The 12,901-nt window shown below is 42.1% G+C and overlaps 1 protein-coding gene across 2 annotated transcripts in view; it reads right to left on the reverse strand.

The window, feature by feature from the left end:
• The window catches only part of LOC148105897 (NACHT, LRR and PYD domains-containing protein 12-like), a 63,252-nt gene extending 51,791 nt beyond the window's left edge, over positions 1–11,461 (reverse strand). Inside the window, exons 1-5 of one of the 2 annotated variants that reach the window (XM_087838955.1) lie at positions 11,351–11,461; positions 9,368–11,234; positions 7,688–7,864; positions 5,771–5,944; positions 1,366–1,542 (exon numbers count right to left, since the gene is read on the reverse strand). In XM_087838955.1, coding sequence (XP_087695081.1) covers positions 1,366–1,542; positions 5,771–5,944; positions 7,688–7,864; positions 9,368–10,959 — 2,120 coding nt within the window. In that variant the 5' untranslated portion in view covers positions 10,960–11,234; positions 11,351–11,461. Of the gene's footprint in view, positions 1–1,365; positions 1,543–5,770; positions 5,945–7,687; positions 7,865–9,367; positions 11,235–11,350 lie in introns of those variants that run through there. The other variant, XM_087838956.1, reaches the window with a different exon arrangement.
• Between the last annotated feature and the right edge of the window lie 1,440 nt (positions 11,462–12,901).

Consider the following 12,901-nt stretch of genomic DNA (forward strand, 5'->3'; position numbering starts at 1 on the left):
TATGGATGATGTTCTTTCAGTGTTGCACTTTGTAGACGCTCCCTGAGCCTCACAGCCAGCTGCACATGGACCAGCTGACATTACCCAGCATTAGAGGCAGGTGTAAAAAAATGGATTTTCCTATTTAAATGGTTTTAATTTGAATAAAGCGATGTTGATTCATTCAATCCTGAATTGATTTTTAATATAAATGTATTTTGCCAGAATCTCAGGTTAAAGCTCCCAAAAGTATTTCAACAACAACCAAACAGATAAAACAGTAAATGAGAGCAGCTAAACACACAAAGATGGAAACACAGAGCGTGGATCGTTCACTCGACCTCACGTACATGGACACGCCGTCGGGGCTGAAAGTGGACAGCTCACAGATCCTGAAGCTGCAGGTTTCATCTGTCTCCAACCAAAACTGACTGAACCAGCAGCAAAAGAAGATCCAAACTACGCTTTACGTTTGATGAACATCGTCATGAATTCTCTCTGATTTTGACGTTTACTTCCTGCACAGCTCTCTCTCTCTCAGTGTACTTCAAGAACAGTTTACCTTCAAAAATCTGTTTCCTGCATTATTCACTGCTTATTATGCACCAGTCTGCTTTTGTGTTCACTGCTGTCGGCCTCCGAAAACAAAGCCTCATTTCTGCTGTTCAATACGGAAGAAATTTAAACCTTTTGAAATGATGACAGATTACAAACTCTCAGCTGTGTCTGTAATCAAACCTCTGTAACTTTCCTTCACTTCAGCAGCATCAGGTCATGTTCACATGTTGATTCATGGTTTGCTTCAGTTTTTGATCGACTGCAGAATATTTTGAAGGTTATCTGCTATAAAAAGCCAGAACAGGAAAATCTGCTTCATGTGTTTCTGTTTGATCCTCAGTGACTTTGACACAAAGGCCTCTGCTGTGATGATCACACCTCTGATCAAGTCTCACAGTGTCAGCTTTGTTTTTATACATATGGATATGTGCTGATAAATGATCAGAATTATAATATTTCCCACTGTCTGCTGTGTGCCGTGACCTTTGACCTGCTAAAGACAGTCAGCTGTGGATTATTCATTGTTGTGTCTGATACTTAGAGCTGTGAGGAAGAACACTACACAGTTAATCAGGGTCCCCTCTCTCTGAATCAGGAAAGGTGGGCAGGCCGCGTGTGGGCCGCGGGCCGTACATTGAATATCACTGTTTGAATTGTGAACATTGTTCTGCTGCAGTCAATGGACTAAACCAGAGAAGAAGAAAACAGACTTTACCATGAAGATCCTCAGTGTGGATCAGTATAATATCAGCCTGATGTCTGCAGTTTAGTGTCAGCACAACTTTCACATCATATTCATCTCAGCACAACTAAAACATGCTGACTGACCTCAGAGTTTCAAGTCCACATCCTGGACTCTCCAGGAAACCACACAGATGCTTCACTCCTGAATCCTGCAGCTTGTTGTTGGAGCTCAGGTCCAGCTCTCTCATATGGGAGGGGTTGGACTTCAGCGCTGCTGCCAGATAATCACAGCTGATCTCTGACAAACCACAGCTCCTCAATCTGTATAAAGAATGAAAGATGTAACTTTATTAGACAAAGTGTGAGCTTGAAATCATTCAGTGTTTCATCATCTGTTCAGAGCTGAAGAAGGTTCAGAATGTAGAAGTTTAGAAAATGGAAACTCCAAACAGCTGAAGCCAAAAGGAAGCAGCTTCAAACAAACACAACAAAAGAAAAAACTCTGAATGTTTCACATTAAAGTCGTACATTTCTCATAAAAACAGGACAAAGACTTGAAAAAGTCGTGTTTTTCCTTCCAGGAACCACAAGGCTTCACTTTTAAAGGTGAAGTGTGAAAGAAATGGACATATTTGAAGTCCAACACCTTTTCCCAGTCACATTATTAAAGCAGACAAACTACAAGCTCATTTTCATTCCAACAAGTCATCTTCTGACCTGGACTAACAACACTGGTCTCTATGTGCAGCTGGCTGTGAGACCAGTGCTCAAGGACATTCTACAAAGTGCAACACTGAAAGCACATCACACACTAATTTGCTTCCAGCAATTTCACACAAACATCTACTGTCATTATTGTCACCAAACTCTGTGGATCCTTTATTGCCAATTCAAATGGGATCAAATGGTCAGACAAAAGAGGGTTATGAGGAAATATGATGAAATGTTTTGTATTAGCAGCAGGTTATTGAATCATTTTCCTCAGAAACCAAACAAAATTATTGACAAACATGTTTTTATCTGTTATCTGTCTGTCACCACTGAAAACCTAAATAATCCACAGAAGTTCTGGAAAATCATTAAGTCTCTTTCAGTGATTAAAAGCTCCCACACACTACCCACCTATATTTGTAAGGATTCTGTTCCTGTTTGTGATACGAAGGAGTTGGTGAATTGCTTTAATAAGCATTTTATATCTTCTGGCTCTTTGTTTGACTCTCTAAACCCAGTCTCTGTAAAATCTGGCACAAACCTTCCGGTGTACACTGGTCAGCCATTTAACTTTGTTCCTTTCTCTGTGCAGGAGGTCTGTAAAGCTCTTAAAATGTTAGATCCTAGAAAATCTCCAGGGCCAGACTTACTAGATCCTTACTTCTTGAAACTGGCAGCTGATTTTTCGGCAGAGCCTCTCACAACACTTTTCAACCTCACACTGGATACGAATAAAATTCCCTCAGTATGAAAACCAGCTTTTGTTGTTCCTCTATTAAAAGGGGGCGACCAAGCAGTGTTAACTAATTACATACCAATATCTAATCTTTCTGTGCTGGCCAGAGTTCTTGAACCTCTTGTGTGCGAGCAGTTAAAGGAGTTTTTACACACCAATGCCATTTTATCTGAATATCAATCAGGCTTTAGGAAGAATCACAGTACTATCACAGCTGCAATGAGAGTGGTAAATGATATTACTATTGCACTTGATAAAAAACAACACTGTGCATCCCTTTTTATTGATTTGTCAAAAGCATTTGACACTGTTAATCATTGTATTTTAAAACTTAGACTCTTCCAGTCAGGACTCTCTGAGAGAGCAGTGGATGGTTCTCAAACTACCACAGTAACAAGACTCAGTGCATTAAATCTGACAGTTTATGTTCTGACTTTGTTACAGTGCACAACGGAGTGCCACAGGGTTCAGTATTAGGTCCCCTTCTATTTATCATTTACCTAAACAATCTTAGTCTAAATGTGCCAGATGCAAACTTGCACTTCTATGCTGATGATACAGTTATTTACAGCTGTGGTTCAACTCTTGTCCAAGCCATTGACTCGTTGCAGAAAGCCTTTTTTGCTGTCCAGCACTCATTACTTCATCTTAAACTTGTTCTCAGCGCAGACAAAACAAAGCTCATGCTGTTTTCTAAATCAAGGAATTTGGCCCAAATAATCCCGTCAGTAACCATTCTTGAAGGTAATAAAATAGAGTTGGTTCACACCTATAAATATCTGGGAATCTTAATTGATGACTCGCTTACCTTCAAACCACATGTAGAGAATCTTGTAAAAAATCTGAAGTTAAAACTGAGATTTTATTTTCAAAATAAGTTGTGTTTCTCCTTTAATTCAAAGAAGCGGCTTGTTGCTGCAACATTCTTGCCTGTGCTGGATTATGGAGATATTCTATATATGAATGCTTCTGCTCAATGTCTTCGAATGGTTGATATTGTGTATCGTGCTTCTCTGAGGTTCATCACTAACCGTAAATTTCAGACTCACCACTGTGAGTTATACTCTCAGGTAGGATGGCCTGCTTTGGTAAGTCGGAGGAACTCTCATTCATACAGTTTTATATATAAGCCGATACTTGGGTTGTTGCCTTCCTATATATGTTCCCTGCTAGCAATGAAACATGCTGGTCGGTATTCTCTTCGTCCGCATGGTTACTTGTTGATTTCTGTTCCATTTGCCCGAACTGAACTTGGTAAAAGAGCTTTTGTCCATTTAGCACCCTCGGCTTGGAACAAACTGCAGAAGGAAAATGACTGAATTAATTTCATTAAGTGCTTTTAAATCTAAACTACGAATCCTTGAGGCCAAGTCCATAACATGCAACTGTTTCAATTCGTTTGATTGTCATTTTAACTGACCTTTTATTTTTAATTGAAATTTATTGAATTTTATTTTATTTGTATTCTTTCACTTATTGTTGCATGTATGTTGTTGCTGCCTGTGTTTGATTGAGTAATTTCTGTAACTGTGAGGCACTTGCTGCTGCCTGTCTTGGCCAGGTCTCCCTTGAAAAAGAGGTTTTTAATCTCAATGGGATCTTCCTGGTAAAATAAAGGTTTAATAAAAAAAATTTTTTTTTTTTTACAAACTCCGTGTTGGACTTGGATCAGCAGGATAAGCTGATGTTTAAAGGCATTTGAGTCTCGCTGTATGAGAGTCCAGTTATTACTCAATATTTATGGATGATGTTCTTTCAGTGTTGCACTTTGTAGACGCTCCCTGAGCCTCACAGCCAGCTGCACATGGACCAGCTGACATTACCCAGCATTAGAGGCTGCTGTAAAAAAATGGATTTTCCTATTTAAATGGTTTTAATTTGAATAAAGCGATGTTGATTCATTCAATCCTGAATCGATTTTTAATATAAATATATTTTGCCAGAATCTCAGGTTAAAGCTCCCAAAAGTATTTCAACAACAACCAAACAGATAAAACAGTAAATGAGAGCAGCTAAACACACAAAGATGGAAACACAGAGCGTGGATCGTTCACTCGACAGCACGGACACGGACACGCCGTTGGGGCTGAAAGTGGACAGCTCACAGATCCTGAAGCTGCAGGTTTCATCTGTCTCCAACCAAAACTGACTGAACCAGCAGCAAAAGATGATCCAAACTACGCTTTACGTTTGATGAACATCGTCATGAATTCTCTCTGACTTTGACGTTTACTTCCTGCACAGCTCTCTCTCTCAGTGTACTTCAAGAACAGTTTACCTTCAAAAATCTGTTTCCTGCATTATTCACTGCTTATTATGCACCAGTCTGCTGTTGTGTTCACTGCTGTCGGCCTCCGAAAACAAAGCCTCATTTCTGCTGTTCAATACTGAAGAAATTGAAACCTTTTGAAATGATGACAGATTACAAACTCTCAGCTGTGTCTGTAATCAAACCTCTGTAACTTTGCTTCACTTCAGCAGCATCAGGTCATGTTCACATGTTGATTCATGGTTTGCTTCAGTTTTTGATCGACTGCAGAATATTTTGAAGGTTATCTGCTATAAAAAGCCAGAACAGGAAAATCTGCTTCATGTGTTTCTGTTTGATCCTCAGTGACTTTGACACAAAGGCCTCTGCTGTGATGATCACACTTCTGATCAAGTCTCACAGTGTCAGCTTTGTTTTTATACATATGGATATGTGCTGATAAATGATCAGAATTATAATATTTCCCACTGTCTGCTGTGTGCCTTGACCTTTGACCTGCTAAAGACAGTCAGCTGTGGATTATTCATTGTTGTGTCTGATACTTAGAACTGTGAGGAAGAACACTACACAGTTAATCAGGGTCCCCTCTCTCTGAATCAGGAAAGGTGGGCAGGCCGCGTGTGGGCCGCGGGCCATACGTTGAATATCACTGTTTTAAATGTGAACATTGTTCTGCTGCAGTCAATGGACTAAACCAGAGAAGAAGAAAACAGACTTTACCATGAAGATCCTCAGTGTGGATCAGTATAATATCAGCCTGATGTCTGCAGTTTAGTGTCAGCACAACTTTCACATCATATTCATCTCAGCACAACTAAAACATGCTGACTGACCTCAGAGTTTCAAGTCCACATCCTGGACTCTCCAGGAAACCACACAGATGCTTCACTCCTGAATCCTGAGGGTTGTTGGAGCTCAGCTCCAGCTCTCTCAGATGGGAGGGGTTGGACTTCAGCGCTGCTGCCAGATAATCACAGCTGATCTCTGACAAACCACAGTAACTCAATCTGTATAAAGAATGAAAGATGTAAGTTTATTAGACAAAGTGTGAGCTTGAAATCATTCAGTGTTTCATCATCTGTTCAGAGCTTAAGAAGGTTCAGAATGTAGAAGTTTAGAAAATGGAAACTCCAAACAGCTGAAGCCAACAGGAAGCAGCTTCAAACAAACACAACAAGAGAAAAAACTCTGAATGTTTCACATTAAAGTAGAACATTTCTCATAAAAACAGGACAAAGACTTGAAAAAGTCGTGTTTTTCCTTCCAGGAACCACAAGGCTTCACTTTTAAAGGTGAAGTGTGAAAGAAATGGACATATTTGAAGTCCAACACCTTTTTCCAGTCACATTATTAAAGCAGACAAACTACAAGCTCATTTTCATTCCAACAAGTCATCTTCTGACCTGGACTAACAACACTGGTCTCTATGTGCAGCTGGCTGTGAGACCAGTGCTCAGGGACCGTCTACAAAATGCAACACTGAAAGAACATCACACACTAATTTGCTTCCATCATCCAACCTGAAGAGGAAACAGAGACGCCTCCCCTTCAAAGTAAAAGCTGCTCCTTTTGGACACAGTATCAAAGAAAGTCTACAGTATAACATAGAAAAGATAGAACAAAGTTTTGGTTGTTTTTAAATTGTGCAGAAATGAAACTACACTAAGCTCAATTATGTGACACACATTTCATCTCATGTCAGTTTGGCCTCATCCTGGGCCGGATTATCCAGCACACACTCTGACCACAGGCCCAGAGGCCACGCACAGCTGGGCTCCATCCCAGAGACAGGAAACAAACCAACACAATAATAAAAAGCACCATGTGATCTTCTTACATCTTCAAGACAAACATAGTAAAAACATGAGCATATTTGTTTCCTGATAAAATGATGTGACAGGTAGAACAGAGTAAAGTGGTGGTGTTACAGCCTTTCTCCCCTCTGCTGCCGAGGCTGTTAGTCTCTCCCAAACTCAGCAACAGGACTTCCAAATGAATGAAAGCAGCAGAAGTGGCTTTATAAATGAAAGAGGAAGAGGAGAAGAAGAGGAGAGGGAGGCCACCCTGACCATCACTCCAGCTGAAAACATCACACTTCCATTAAAGTTGGTGAGAAAATGTTGAGCAGGATGAGCTGCTGGCTAATCTGGAGGCTGTAGCAGCAGCTCAAAGTCACAGTGGATTTCCACTCATGAAAAAGCTCTGGCTGTTTCATTTCTCATCTCATATCAGAGACTTTAATGCTTCACTGAAGCTGTACTGTGATGCTTCCATATTCCAGTGAGGCCTCCATAATGATTTCAGCTGTTCTGTACACACACTTTGTGCCCTGTATGGTTCAAAGTCTCTGCAGCCTGTTTTTATCTGCTATCATCAGATCTTCATCATCCTCATTCACATCCCTCACACACTCTACAGCCTCATCAGCACTGACTTCATCTTCACTGACTGATGGAGCACAAATGAACCTGTGGAGGCTGAAACACTGTCCTGTCAAACATCTCCCCGTCACCACTCCACTTCTGTCAGCCTTTAAATGAACCCTGCTCAAGTCTGTCACTTCTGTTTGGAGCCAAAAGGAAAAACTGTTGTTCAGTCGTTTGGAAAGACAACATTTCTGAAAGCACTCAAACTTCTTCACATTTGTCTTCAGACACATCCTGAACATTTAGGAACTAAAGAAAGTTTCAAACATCAATCAAAGACCTGAAATATAGAAAAACTACAACAGCCGCAGTCAGTGAACTCACCTCAGAGTCTCCAGTCGACAGTTTGGACTCTCCAGTCCAGCACACAGACGCTTCACTCCTGAATCCTGGACATCATCATTTCTACTCATGTCCAGCTCTGTCAGATGGGAGGGTTTGGACTTCAGAGCTGAGGCCACAACTTCACAGTGAGACTCTGAGAGTCGACACCAAGTCAGTCTGTGATGATAGAAAATATAAAATGTGTTATTATAAAAGCAGAAAATCTGCATTAATAAACACAGACTGAATGTATATGAAGACAAAACAGAGTTAGGTCATAATCTGATGAATCTGCTCTTCACATCTGTGCTTCAGCTCCTCTTACTGTGTTTCACATGACACAACGATTGAGTCTCTCTCAGACCTGCAGACTTTTAATGAGAATCTTTGTTTGGCTTTAATCTGCAGATGAAGGAGGAAGATGGTGTCACATTTAGGCTTCCATGTCTACAGTCTGTCACTGAGATCTGATCCAGAGTCAGAGTGAAGACACACATTTGGACTGTTTCCTGTTTTGACTCCAGAACATTTTGAATGAGTTCAGCTCAGTGAAGAGTTCCAGCTGGAAAGATGATCTCTGTTTGCTACCTGCTGTCAGGTACGACTGTTCACGTCCACACGCAGGAAAAACCTGCTGACTGTTACCAAACGGAGCAGAAATCTCATCACTGGACAATAATGATGAATGAACTCAGAGCTGCTGATATCAGATCTGATTTCAGGGGAACTAAACACAGAAATGATTGGCTCATTTTAGCTTTCTGAGCCATTATCTGCTGGTGTGTCGCTAGTTGGCAGAAAATGATTTGTATTCCTGTTCAGGGCTTCAGTGTTTATGAGTCCAGATCCAGGTGGCAGCAAGTCAAAATGATGTTACCTGTCTGTGTCCAGCAGCAGCCTGTATTCACTTTGAATATTGTTATAACCTGACATGGATCAGTTTGTCTTTGATTGGTTTGTAAATGTCACTGTTTCCATTGGACCTGAGTGACGGTACAAAGACAGAGAGGGAGAGAAAGGAGAGAGAGGATGGAGACAGCAAAGAGAGAGCAAACACACACAGGTGAGAGTGGAAAGGTGACCAAGGTCAGCAACCAATCAGAGAGCTTCTGTTTGACCCACAGTCACTGATGATGACTGCACATAACCAAGCAGTGTGTTACTCTGATATCAAATATGGATCCTGCTCTTCTAATAATGATCATCAGATGATATTATTTTGTTATTTTGTAGCTGAATACGATGTTTGTGTGATTATCAGTGAAAGAAGCAGTGAGGAGGATGGAGAGAGAGAGAGGACAGAGGGTGAAGTTAGAAACAGTAAAAGGATTTTTCATGGATTTCATGGATGATTTGAGTGATTTCCAGCAGGACACTTTTCAGTGGACGTCCTAAAGAACATATTCACAGATATGAAACGTGTCATTGAACAGGATTAATATCAGTGGAAACATGGTGGAAACAGCTGTGACTGCATGGATGTGACACACTTCAAATCTGTTCTCCACTCTTGGATTTGGGATCCATGGAGCTGCTGCTGAGTCTGTACAATAAAGGAATGGTGTGGACGGTTGCAGCGTATGGACACAAATACTTTGTGGTTACAATCTGATTTTATTTTCAAAGTTAAACTACTAACCTACACTGATCAATGATGTTAATGATCACATCTGGACTCACCCAGCCTTTCTGCAGTTCCTCACAGCTGGAATTAGTCTCTGTCGTCCCCGCTCTGATGTTTTGTACTTCTGCGGGTCAAACTCATCCAGAACCTCCTCTGACATCTGCAGCATGAAGGCCAGAGCTGAGCACTGGATCTCAGAGAGTTTCTTCTCTGATCTGTTCTCTGACTTCAGGAACTCTTTGATCTCCTGATGTACTGAGAGGTCGTTCATCTCCATCAGACAGTGGAAGATGTTGATGCTTCTGTCAGGAGAGATTTCATCACTGTTCATCTTCTTCAGGTTGTTGATGACTCTCTGGATGGTTCGTGGACTGATCTTTGTCTGACCCAGCAGACCTACTAAGAGTCTCTGGTTGGACTCCAGACAGAGGCCATGAAGGAACCGAACAAACAGGTCCAGGTGGCCATTTTTACTCTGGATGGATTTATACATGGCTCTGTTCAGGAAATCATCCAGAGAGGACTCGTTGTATTTTTTTCCCAAAAAGTTCTTCAGCACCTCTGTCTTCCTGTTGGTGAAACAGTGGAACATGTAGACAGCAGCCAGAAACTCCTGAATGCTCAGATGAACAAAGCTGTAGACTGGTTTCTGGAAGATCACACACTCTCTTTTGAAGATCTCTGTACAAACTCCTGAGTACACCAAGGCCTCTGTCACATCCAGACCACACTGCTCCAGGTCTTCTTGGTAGAACATGATGTTTCCTTTCTCCAGATGTTCAAACGCCAGCCTCCCCAGCTTCAGAAAAACTTTCCTGTCAGCCTCCGTCAGCTCCTTTGGACTCGTCTCATGTCCCTCATGGTACTTGTTCTTCTTCCTCTTTCTCTGAACCAGCAGGAAGTGTGAGTACATGTCAGTCAGGGTCTTGGGCAGCTCTCCTCTCTGCTCTGTAGTCAACATGTGCTCCAGAACTGTAGCAGTGATCCAGCAGAAGACTGGGATACTACACATGATGTGGAGGCTCCTGGATGTCTTCATGTGGGAGATGATTCTGCTGGACAGCTCTTCATCATTGAATCTCCTCCTGAAGTACTCCTCCTTCTGGGCGTCAGTGAAGCCTCGTACTTCTGTTAGCCTGTCAACACATGTAGGAGGGATCTGATTGGCTGCTGCGGGTCGGGAAGTTATCCAGACGAGAGCCGAGGGAAGCAGATTCCCCTGGATGAGGTTTGTCAGCAGCTGGCTGACTGATGACTTCTGTGTGACATCAGACAGCAGCTTCCTGTTGGTGAAATCCAATGAAAGTCTGCTTTCATCCAGGCCGTCAAAGATGAACAAAAGCTGACAGACAGCCAGCTTCTCTGCTGTGACCTTCTGTAATGTTGGATGGAAAACATGGAGCAGCTCCAGAAGACTGTACTGCTCATCTCTGATCAGGTTCAGCTCCCTGAATGAAAGCAGAACCACCACACTGACATGTTGGTTCTCCAAGCTCTCTGCCCAGTCCAGAGTGAACTTCTGCACTGAGAAGGTTTTTCCAACACCAGCCACGCCGTTGGTCAGAACCACTCTGATGGGTCTCTGTTGGTCAGGTAAGGCTTTAAAGATGTCCTGGCACCTGATTGGAGCGTCGTGGAGGGCGTCCATCTTGGAAGCTGTCTCCAGCTGCCTCACCTCATGTTGGGTATGAACCTCTTCACTCTGTCCCTCTGTGACGTAGAGCTCAGTGTAGATCCTGTTGAGGAGGGTTCTACTTCCTGTTTCATCACTTCCTTCAGTCACACGTTCACATCTCCTCCTCAGACTGATCTTGTTGAGGAGGGTTCTACTTCCTTTTTCATCACTTCCTTCAGTCACACGTTCACATCTCCTCCTCAGACTGATCTTATGTTCATCTAAAACCTCCTGCAGACCAACATCTGCTGAAAGAAAGAAAAACAATGAGACTGAAGATAAAGAAAACTCTTCAATGTCTGAACAACACAAGAAGTCCAGTTTTCAGAAATGAGTCCATCAGCAGACAGATGTTCAGTCTTACTTTGTACACAGCTGCTCTGACTGGCTGTCTGCAGTCCAGCTCTGCTTCTGGATCTTTCTCCACACTGGGGACAGGAGGAGTCTCCTGATGAAGCAGACTGGTCCCAGTATGAGGAGATGCACTGTCTGCAGAACCAGTGTCCACAGCTGGTAGAGACTGGATCCTTCAAGACATCCTGACACAAAGCACAGCAGGACAGCTGCTCCTCCTCACAAACACCACTCCTCTTCCTCTCTCTGTGAACACATTTCTTTATCACTAAAAACATTTTCTGTCAGTGAAAAACATCCAGATGTGACCAAACTGCAGTTCTTCACAGTTCCTTTGATTTCATCAACACTAATGAGCTGCTCTTCCTGTCTGCCTGTCTCATTAAACACTGAGTGATGAATATAAACTCAACACTTCCTGCAGACTTCCTGACTTCACAATAAAAGCTTTCCATCAGAGAGAGACAGTTATGACTTTCACTGTTTTACAGCCGCTGTGTGCAGATTATCTGGGTCAGTTCACTCTGAGGCTATGTCCACACGTACACGGGTATTTTTGAAAATGGAGATTTTCCGTTTTAAAAAATAATCCCATCCACACGTAAAGGCAGAAATGAAGGAAAACGCTGCTAGGAACATGCCAAAGCAGCAGGTGGCGCTATATATATATATATATATATACCGTGTAGATATGTTGCCCAATCAGAGGTCTAGAAGCATTATCCACTTTTTCTCATTAATCAAATATCCTGATACTTTCAGAAAGTTGGAGAGCTCTCCTGGCTTGCTTAGTCTTTGCTCTGTACTGCAGTACTTGCACTGGTTTCACTGGACAAGTCTGCATGTGAATCTACAACTGATCTGACATTGTGGCACAAACACAGTAAACAAACACTACGAGCACCTTGTTTCATGTGCAGTGGCTTTCTTCTCATTCTGTTACTGAACACTGTATGAAAAGCCTCTCACTGCCAGCATCCTTCCAGCCCCACGACAACAAGACCAACTCACATCTTCACAACACCAAGAATTCTTCCCCTTTTCTTTGGAGAAACTGAGAAGCCAATAGGATTGTAGCTCAAACTTGCCCACAGTCCTGCTTCATCACTGCTCACTCCTACCTGTGTTGGTGCTCAGTGGACAGTCATAGCCTGCTGCTAGCATGAATGCTAAATGTACTGCTGTGGATGATCAGCAGAAAAAGATGTTGTCAGTTTGACTGTTTGCTGTATTTAAAGTGTTTTTCTCAGTTCATCTGTATTCAAAGTGCATTCGGGGCTTTAGCTGATAGCTCTTTGTGCTAACAAACTAAACTCTCTTAGTTTAAGCCAACAGACTTAACCAAACACAAAGCCTGCTGCTGCCTCCATGGGTTAGCTTGTGTGACTGGTGTTTGCACCAATGAAATCTAAATCACACTAATGTGTCCTCCAAGGTGTTTGGTGGGAGCACTGAGTGAAACATAAGAGCTCTGGTAAAATAACAAACAGGGCTGTGAGAGCAACTGAAGTGATAAAAATACTGTTTAAAGATAAAAAAAACACTTTGATGTTCTCTCGTC

This window comes from Neolamprologus brichardi, chromosome 3 (assembly GCF_056152115.1).
Source record: "Neolamprologus brichardi isolate AB-2024 chromosome 3, ASM5615211v1, whole genome shotgun sequence".
NCBI lineage: Eukaryota > Metazoa > Chordata > Actinopteri > Cichliformes > Cichlidae > Neolamprologus > Neolamprologus brichardi.